The sequence below is a fragment of the Carlito syrichta genome, unplaced genomic scaffold (genome assembly GCF_000164805.1).
Source record: "Carlito syrichta isolate Samal-C Ts95f unplaced genomic scaffold, Tarsius_syrichta-2.0.1 Scaffold301890, whole genome shotgun sequence".
In the NCBI taxonomy this organism is placed as follows: Eukaryota; Metazoa; Chordata; class Mammalia; order Primates; family Tarsiidae; genus Carlito; species Carlito syrichta.
Genome location: NW_007245986.1, coordinates 161,249 through 171,176, shown reverse-complemented (window position 1 = coordinate 171,176; position 9,928 = coordinate 161,249). Strand labels below are relative to the sequence as shown.

Below are 9,928 nucleotides of genomic sequence, written 5' to 3'. Positions count from 1 at the left end.
TTCGGGACCCGCCTGGGCAGCAAGACCTCATCTCTACAATAAATCAAAAAATCAGCCGGGCGTGGTAGCGTATGCCTGTAATTCTGGCTACTTGGAAGGCTGAGGCGGAAGGATCACCAGAGCCCAGCAGGTTGAGGCTGCGGTGGCTAGGAGCGGCCACTGCACTCCAGTCTGGGCGACAGTGAGACTCCAACTCAAAAAAAAAAAAAAAAGAGATAGTTATGCCGAGGAATTTTTAAATACTAAAAATTTCATTTTAAAAACAGATATGATGAAGATGAGAAGAATTAGTTCTTTCTGAAAAATAAAGGTTGCAAATTATAAAGGTCTTTTTTGTTTTTGTTGTATTTTGGTGCTTACAGATCTGAGTCGCTTTGGGAAGTGGCTCTCTACTTCCCAGGCTTAGTCCCAGGCCCCAGGCTGTGCTCCTCTAGGTCAGAGCTTCAATTGCCAGCAGAAGGGGAGACCCCATGCTGGCTGAGCATGTGTCTAGCCGCTGCTGGATGTCTTGTAGGCACCTTAGTCTCCTGTATCCAAAGCCCAGTTCACATGCTTCCCATCAAGCCTTGTCTTCTTTCATTGTTTCCTGTTTCCCGAATGCATCTACTCTTTTCTATAATCTAGCCCCAAATCTGGGAATCATCTTTCTTTCCCTTTAACTCTATTTCAAATCTATCCCCCATATCTTACTGATAATATTCTAATATGTGTTCAGATACACATTCCACTCTGGCCCATGCTGCTTCCTTTGTCTCTGGTCTTTGCCGCAGGAGCCTCCTAGTTGGTCTGCTGTATCTGCCTTGGTCCATCTCTAATGTGGTCTTATCTCTTCTATACTTGGAACATCACAGCTTCCCATTGTTAAAAATCAGCTTCAAGCCGGGCTTGGTGGCTCAGCCTGTAATCCCAGCACTTTGGGAGGCCAAGGTGAGTGGATTGCCTGAGCCCATGGGCTTGAGACCAACCTGGGCAACTTGGAGAGACCTCGTTTCTACAATAAAATTAAAAAACTAGCCAGGCACCATAGTGTGCACCTGTAGTTCCAGCTACTTGGAAGGCTGAGGCGGAAGGATCGCTGGACCCCAGCCAGTCGATGCTGTGGTGGCCGTGAGCGTGCCACGGCACTCCAGCCTGGGTGACGGAGTGAGACTCCTACTTAAAAAAAAAATCGGCCTCGGCCAATGCTCCTTCCTGCTCTCTCTGCTGTAGCTACCCTGGCCTCCTTTAGCCCCCTTTATCGTGATCCTTCCTTTGTGTTATTTCTTTCATCTGAAGTGCTCTTTCTTTCTTACTTTAACTGGTTACCTCCTATACACCCTTCCTATATAATTTCCTGAAGAGAGCCTTATCCCCTCAGTCAAATTCCAGCTATAATCTTTTGATTCTGCTAAGTGTTGACTTACCACAGTTGCCATTTTACATACATTTATGACACCTTTAAACTCTGCCTCTCCTATTGACCTATAAACTACTGGGAACTGAGATTATTTCTGTTTTTTTGTTTTGTTTTGTTTTTTGAGTTGGAGTCTCACTCTGTTGCCTCGACTGGAGTGCAGTGGCACACTCCTGGCCACCGCAGCCTCGACCTGCTGGGCTCCGGCAATCCTTCCGCCTCAGCCTTCCAAATAGCTGGAACTATGAGCACACGCTACCACGCCCAGCTAATTTTTGATTTATTGTAGAGATGAGGTCTCACCAAGTTGCCCAGGCTGGTCTTGAACCCGCGGGCTCAGGCAATCCCCTCACCTCGGCCTCCCAAAGCGTGCAGGGATCAGGATGAGCCACCAAGCTCAGCTGAGATTATTTCTTATTGGTTCACCAGTGTATAGCTAGTGCCTGGTACATAATTGCCCAATTTTTTTTTTCCCTTGAGTCGGAGTCTCACTGTTGCCCTGGCTGGAACGCAGTGGCATGCTCACGGCCACCCCAGTATTGACCTTCTGGGCTCAGGCAATCCTTCCACCTCAGCCTTCCAAGTAGCCGGAACTACAGGCTTGTGCTACCACACCCGGCTAATTTTTTGATTTATTGTAGACATGAGGTCTTGCCAAGTTGCCCAGGCTGGTCTCAAACCCGTGAACTCAGGCAATCCTCTTACCCCAGGCCCAATATTTTTGAAAGAATGGAAGGATGAACTAAACAAACTTTAAACACTGAAGCATTTCTTCTTTGTTCTACCATCTGTACACTCAGCTGCATCATGGTCTCTTCTGTCTTGATCTTTGGCTTACTAGACACAGAATACCCCAGGCCTAGCAGGCAGCTCACTTACCCAGCAGCTGATTGCCAGTGCTATGTTTCCTGCTGACACACATTTACTTCCCATCTCTCCTGTACAGTCATGATCAACATATGCTCCCTGATTAGTCAGTTACTTTATATCCAGTTCTTCATAGGAAAGTCCACACTATGGGAGGAGTACCTGGAACTGGTTTTAGGTATTCTTTATCCCAAGTGGTCACACATGCTCCCTTCTCATTTGATTTTGAATAGGCCTATATGCAAGGTTGCTGGTTTATCTTTCAGTAAGATTCCAAACCTCGTATATAAGTTCTGATCATTTCTGATTTTTTTATGATGTTATTTCTTCCAGCATGTGCAATCTTTGCCAACAGAAAAAATCACCAAGAAACCAATTCCAGATGAACACCTCATTCTAAAGACCACATTTGAGGATCTGATTCAGCGTTGTCTGTCTTCAGCCACAGACCCTGTATGTATTTTTTTCTCATGTTTTACTCAATTAAAACAATCCATTATGGAGCTTTCCTAATAATTACTGCTTCAATTCCTGCATGATGTATTTCTAAACAGTTTGTACAAAAGTCATAAAGCTAGTATTTGTACATTTTGTACTACATATAGAAATACATTTAGTTTCTTTTTATATATAAATGTACTTCGTCCTCACAATAACCCCATGAAGGGTAGATTTGTCATTTTTATTTCACAGATGAGGAAATTAAGGCAAAGCACAGTGAATACTTAAACTCAGAGCCAGCTTCAGACCCAGCCAGTCTGGCTCCAGAACTCATGCCCCCAACACCATGTGGTCCTGCCTCTCGTTGGCAGGCCTGTGTTTGTTTGGCCTTAACTAGAATACAGTAGTAGTGTGTAAGAAACTCGGATTGGTATTTCTTTGTGAGCTTACATCAAAACTTCTTAAAAGTAGATAGATCATTTTCTGAAACTTAGTTAAATGTTTTAGATATTGAAGTCATTCTTTTTTTTTTTGAGTTGGAGTCTCACTCAGTTGCCCAGACTGGAGTGCAGTGGCTGCTTCCGGCCACCGCAGCCTTGCCTGCTGGGCTCCGGTGATCCTTCCACCTCAGTCTTCCGAGTAGCCGGAATTACAGGCATGCACTACCACGCCCGGCTGATTTTTTGATTTATTGTAGAGATGAGGTCTCGCTGCCCAGGCAGGTCTCGAACCCATGGGCTCAGGCAATCCACTCACCTCAGCCTCCCAAAGGCACGGTATTACAGGCTGAGCCACCGAGCCCGGCTGTTATTCATATTTAAAACAATTTATGTTGCAGTTTTCTTAGAGGATGTCTGTGTATTGATAACAACAGAAATTCCACAAAGCCAATCTTGTTTTAAGTGAAATTTTATTTTCTGCCAACAAACATTGAATATATTTATTTAATCATTGGAATTTGTTGTTTCATCAGACATTGAGTATTAATGCCTGCAGCCTTCTCTTATGGTGAGCAGTTCCCTGGACTGGAAAGTGTTAGGAAAGCTGAGTTTTTAAAAAAAAAGAAAGCTGAGTTAGCATCAGCCATATTCCCTGGCATTCTGGGAGTGATGGAAAGACTGAACTGGAAGCCAGAGAGCAAATGAAGCTGATAACCAGATGCATGCTAGCCCGTATGCTCGCCCCTAAACCAGCAGGCCACAGTCATTCAGACATGGAGAGGCCCTGAGGAGAATGTGGCAGAATTCCAGCCCTCCAGGCGGGAGTTGGTATAGACAGTCTGTGAGCTCCATGATACAGAATACTTGTCACTCGTACAGCACATAGTGGACACTCAGTAAATATGGAAAAGTGTCATTTCTTTTGTAGTCTGGATCATTATGTTAATCACAATGTGATTTTAAAACCTTTGATTTTAGTTTTAGAATAGTTTCTCTCACTATATTTATAATACTAGGATAGAGAGGAAAAATGTTTTATAAAAAAAAAATTCTGTCAATATGCTTATAGTAAAAGAAAAAAAGAAACTTTTTAACTTAAGAACCTATTATACTACTTCTCTTAGTAATCTTACTAAAATTACCAGAAGGTAATTTTCTTTTTTCTTGGTACTTTAAAGGCTAAGAAACAAACAGGATTAGACATAACCACATGTGACTAAGTTAGGGTTCTACAGTCCACAGCTGTGTCTTTCAGCACTTGTCAACTGCAGACACTGGGCTAGACTCCCCTTGCTGGGGCTTACTGGCCACTGCTGCCCCGGATGCCTGTGGACATGGCAAGTGGGACATGCACATACCTGTGCAGCAAGCTTACAGTTCATGTGGGACCCAGCCAGCACTCTGTTCTGTACACGGGAAGGAGGTCTCATCCTCTTCCCATTCACCCCCTTAACAGATCCCTGACTTCTGTTCTCATAAGTTCATCAAGGTTTTTCTTTTGTTTTTCTTGTTTTTTTCTTTTTACTTTGAATATGTGGGGCACAATTCAGGGTTAGTTATACAAATGTTCATTTTGCAGGTACCTTTGTTGATGAGGTGTGCCCGCCCCAGTAGTTTCCCACTACTGCCAGTCCCTTTTTTATAGTATTAAAATAGTTATTCAGGTCCACTTATGAGTAAGAACATGTGATACTCAGTTCTTTGTTTCTGTGATAGATACTCAGTATTAAAGACTCTTAAGTTCATACAAGTTGCTGCTAAGTTCATATTTTTTTGTTCTTCTTTATGGTTGTGTAATATTCCATCGTGCATATGTACCATTTTTAAAATCCAGTCCTCTTTCGATGGGCAGCACAGTTGGTTCCATGTTTTTGCTATTGTGAATAATGCTGCAACAAACATGCATGCGCAGGTATCTTTTTCATAAAGTGATTTGAGTTCCTCCAGGTATATTCCCAGAAGGCCGATTGCAGGGTATGGAAGGTCAATTTTTAGATCTTTTAGGAATCGCCAAACTGGTTTCCACAGAGGTTGTACTAGTTTGGACTCCCACCAGCTGTGTAGAAGTGTTCCCTTTTCCTCACATCTTCTCTAGCATCTGTTGTTTTTTGAGTTATTGATGATGACCATCCTGACTGGAGTTAGGTGTGTGGATTTTTTTTGTTATTTTCTTTTGAGTTGGAGTCTCACTCCGTCACCCAGGCTGGAGTGCCATGGCACACTCACGGCCACCCCAGTGTTGACCTGCTGGACTCTGGCGATCCTTCCGCTTCAACCTTCCAAGTAGCCAGAAGTACAGGCGTGTGCTACCACAACTCTCTGGGGTTTTTTTGTTTTTTTTTTAATTTATTGTAGAGATGAGGTCTTGCCAAGTTGCCCGGGTTGGTCTCAAACCCGTGGGCTCAGGCAGTCCACTTGCCTCGGCCTCCCAAAATGCTGAGACTATAGGCTGAGCCTGGCTTCAGTGTCGCTTTAATTTGCATTTCTTTGATGGCTAGTGAGGCTGAGCATTTTTTCATGTATCTGTTGACTGCTTGTATGTCCTTTTTTTTTTTTTTGAGTTGGCATCTCACTCTGTCACCCAGGCTGGAGTGCATTAGCACGCTTACAGCCACCCCAGTGTTGACCTGCTGGGCTTTGGCGATCCTTCTGCCTCAGCCTTCCAAGTAGCCAGAACTGCAGGCGTGCACTACCATGCCCAGCTAATTTTTGATTTATTGTAGAAACAAGGTCTTGCCAAGTTTCCCAGACTGGTCTCGCCCCAGCCCCACAAAGTGCTGAGATTACAGGCTGAGCCACCAAGCCTGACCCAGCCCGTATATCTTCTTCTTCTTTTTTTTTTGAGTTGGAGTCTCACTCTGTCGCCCAGGCTGGAGTGTAGCGGCATGCTCACGGCCACCGTAGTGTCAACCTGCTGGGTTCCAGCGCTCCTTCTGCCTCAGCCTTCCAAGTAGATGGAACTACAGGCCTGTACTACCACACTCAGCTAATGTTTTGATTTATCATAGAGATGAAGTCTCACCAAGTTGCCCAGGCTGTTCTTGAATCTGAGGGCTCAGACAGTCCTCTCACCTCGGCTTCCCAAAGTGCTAGAATTACAGGCTTGAACCACCGCACCTGGCCTCCATATGTCTTCTTTTGAGAAGTGTCTATTCATATCTTTTGCCCACTTTGTAATGGGGCTGTTTTTGTTTTTGTTTTTTAATGGCACGTGTGAGTTGCTTGTAGATCCTAGATATTAGACCTGTGTCAGACATATAGTTGGAAAATATTTGTTCCCAGACTGTGGGCTGTCTTCCCACTCTCTCAATGGTTTCTTGGGCTTTGCAGAAGCTTGTCAGTTTGATAAGGTCCCACTTGTCTATCTTATCTCTTGTGACCTGCGCACTTGGGGTTTTGACCAGGAATTGGTTGCCAGTTCCAATTTCCATAAGGGTATCTCCTGCATTTTCTAAGGTTCTTATAGTTTGAGGTTTTACATTTAGGTCTCTGATCCATTTAGTTGATTTTTGTGCATGGTGATAGGTAGAAGTCTTCTGCATTGTGATAGGTAGAGTTGATTTTTGTGCATGGTGATAGGTAGAGGTCTTCTGCATTGTGGTCATCCAGTTTTCCCAGCACCATTTACTGAATAGGTTCTCCAAGGTTTTTCTTTATAAGATGAAGCTGTTCAGCATCTAGCATGTATGTGCAGCACTGTGCGATGGGGCAGGTTCTTTGGGTGAAAGTTAAAGTTCCAATGTAACGTGTTTTTCTTCTCCTGCAGCAAACCAAGAGGAAGCTAGACGATGCCAGCAAGCGCTTGGAGGTTCTGTATGATAAACTGAGGGAGCAGACAGTAAGTTTTGGGGCGAAAGAGGATTTACAATCTTTTCCCCCTAGTTGCTGTTAAACATTGGCACTCTTCCTTAATGCACTTGGGGCAGAATTGTCCTGACATTCACAGAATGGGCTGTGCTCCAGCTGTCCAAATCACAAACATCATGCACCGAGGATGTGCACCGAAGATGAGAGGGGTGTGTGTGTGTGTGTGTGTGTGTGTGTGTGTGTGTGTGTGTGTGTGTGTTATTAACCCTTCTCATGACAAAGAGTAGAAATACAAACCTGTCTGGATTGGCTTTGAGGGGACTCTTGCTGTTCACCGCCTATGGCCTGTTTCAAGAAGTATACAAGAGCAGGCAGATATTGTTCTTCAAGTCCAATCCTTGGTGCTTTCCCCTAGAACAGCTGTTATACAGCAGCCACAGGATGAGAAGGCCTGATGCCGTGCTATGAGGACTGCTGCAGGGAGGAGTCGGCTCATGTTTGCACTCTCCTTGCCTCTGCGTTTCTCTCTAGAATTGTCCTGTTTTGCTAATGCAACCCCTGGCATAGGAGAGAAAGGACAGAATGGGAGCTTCCTCTCTTGCTGCTCTTCAGCACTCCACTACTGGTTCCCTACATCTAGTTCCATCAGATTAAGTAACATTTCTCTCATTTGAACCAAACTGGAGAAAGTTGATGTAACAATGGAAGTAGTGTGGCTGTGATGGATCCAAAGTAACATTTTCTCGCCAGCGTGGTGGCTCGCCTCTGGAATCCCAACACTCAGGAGGCTGAACAGGGAGGATCGCTTGAGCACAGGGGCTCAAGACCAGCCAGAAAAACAAAGAGATAGAATGATTGTATACATCTAGATGAGTGTATGTAAAAACATTAATAAAAAAATGAGACCAAAATAAAATGGGCATATATGCCAGTAATGATGTGGAAAAAAACTGCAGGTGTTTCAATCTTAAGAACTGACAAGATTATAAAAAGCGGTTAAGGATTGGTAAATTGAGGGCACAATGGAAGTGGACCAAAAGTTCAAGGTTTCTATTGTGGATAAGATTTTAAGTAAACTGCGTCCTTGGTAATATCGAGATGAAGAATCTTTAATTTCCTTCACATGTATAGGAAAAATTTAAAAGGATATGAGACTAAAATAATTGGATGACCAGATGCGGTGACTCATGCCTGTAATACCTGTTATCCCAGCACTTTAGGAGGCCAAGGTGGGAGGTTTGAGTAAACCCACAAATTCAAAACAGCCTGGGAAACTTGGCAAGACCTCGTCTCTGCAAAAGAATCAAAAAATTATCCAGGTGTTGTGGCATGCATTTATAGTCCCAGCTAGTCAGGAGACTGAGGTGGGAGGATTGCCCGAGCCCAGCTGGTTGAGGCTGCAGTAAGCTGTGGTCATGCCATTGTACTCTAGCTCGGGCGACAGAGTAAGACCCTGACTCAAAAAGTAGATAAATTAATTAAATAACAGGGCTTAAAGCTCTCGACAGCATTTTAGCTTTGGGGAGGAAATCTGGCTGCTTTTTTTTCTATAGTAAAATATCTGGCTTATTACACATATATAATTTATAAATAACATCTTTATATAAATCATTCTGTCATGGTTCTGCTTAATAACTGTTGCTTGGTCCAAGAAACTACTTCTAGACACGCTAAATGTACATTTCAACAATGCTTATTTCAAGTTTCGTTAAATATCTGGGTTTAATGTTTGCAGAGGGTTTCAAACTAAGTTCTTTCTTAGCTCTAAGTTCTCTCTTAGTTTAATCTTTCTCTTGGTTTTACCTTTATTTCAGCTTTCGCCAACAATCGCCAGTGGTTTGCACAACATTGCCAGGAGCATTGAGACCCGAAACTACTCAGAAGGGTTGACCATCCATACCCACATAGTCAGCACCAGCAACTTCAGCGAGACCTCTGCCTTCATGCCCGTGCTTAAAGTGGTTCTCACCCAGGCCAAGAAGCTGGGTGTCTAAAAGGACAGCTGCCCTCCTGCTCAGCGTTGCCGTCTTTCCAAAGAAACACATTAAGATAAAATGACAAGACGTGGACCAACCCTCATCCGCATGTTTCCATAGCAGCAGCTGAGAGTATTTCCACTGTTCTGCAGATAAACTCACCTAGAACTGCTCAGAACCCTGGTGCTTTCTTTTTGTTTCAATCTTTTGTTGCCTGTGATGATTTTCCTATTCTGCAGATAGTATTTCCTGGATTATACATAGTATGGTTTTCTGAAATATTCTGAGCAGTGTGCTGTTTAAACCTCAATATACTTCTTAGAAAAGGGAGCATCTGGTTATGCACACAGCAGAGCGAAAACTAAACTTCTCTCCTGTCCTCCCTCCTTCTGTCAATCAGATTAAAGTATGTAATCCCATTGAATGTATATGCAGTCTTTTTAAAAAAATCAGCCACCACTCAAGCCTGTCGTCCCACACTTTGGGAGGCTTAGGTGAGAGGATTGCCTGAGCACAGGGGTTCAAGACCAGCCTGGGAAACCTGGCGAGACCTCGTCTCTACAATATATCAAAAAATTAGCCGGGCATGGTAATGCACGCCTGTAGTTCCAGCTACTAGGAAGGCTGAGGCAGAAGGATTGTCTGAGCCCAGCAGGTCGACGCTGGAGTGGCTGGAAACATGCCACTGCACTCCAGCCTGCGTGACAGAGTAAGACTCTGACTCAAAAATAAAAATAAAAAAAATCAGCCACCTACAACTTCCTTCTCGTATCTTCAGCTTCACTTTGGTCCTGAACACAGAAAGAACTACACTACAAAGCTGCTACATAGGTTTCAGGAAGTACTCGTGGGAAAGGGATCATCAACTTGAAATAAGACAGAGCATCTTCATCTGTAGGGTCCACTGGGTTTTTTTCTTTTTTTTTTTTGAGTTGGAATCTCATTCTGTCACCCAGACTGGAGTGCAGTGGCTGCTCCTGGCCACTGCAGCCTTGACCTGCTGG

General features: G+C 43.9%; 1 protein-coding gene across 11 annotated transcripts in view; it reads left to right on the top strand.

Moving 5' to 3' along the window:
- The window catches only part of SEC31A (SEC31 homolog A, COPII coat complex component), an 85,311-nt gene extending 75,968 nt beyond the window's left edge, over window positions 1-9,343 (top strand). For 10 of the 11 annotated variants that reach the window (XM_008055596.1, XM_021711165.1, XM_021711163.1 and 7 more), the window contains 3 exons: window positions 2,594-2,713; window positions 6,908-6,979; window positions 8,763-9,343. In XM_008055596.1, coding sequence (XP_008053787.1) covers window positions 2,594-2,713; window positions 6,908-6,979; window positions 8,763-8,942 — 372 coding nt within the window. In that variant the 3' untranslated portion in view covers window positions 8,943-9,343. The remainder of the gene's footprint in view (window positions 1-2,593; window positions 2,714-6,907; window positions 6,980-8,762) is intronic. The other variant, XM_021711164.1, reaches the window with a different exon arrangement.
- Window positions 9,344-9,928: the final 585 nt, after the last annotated feature.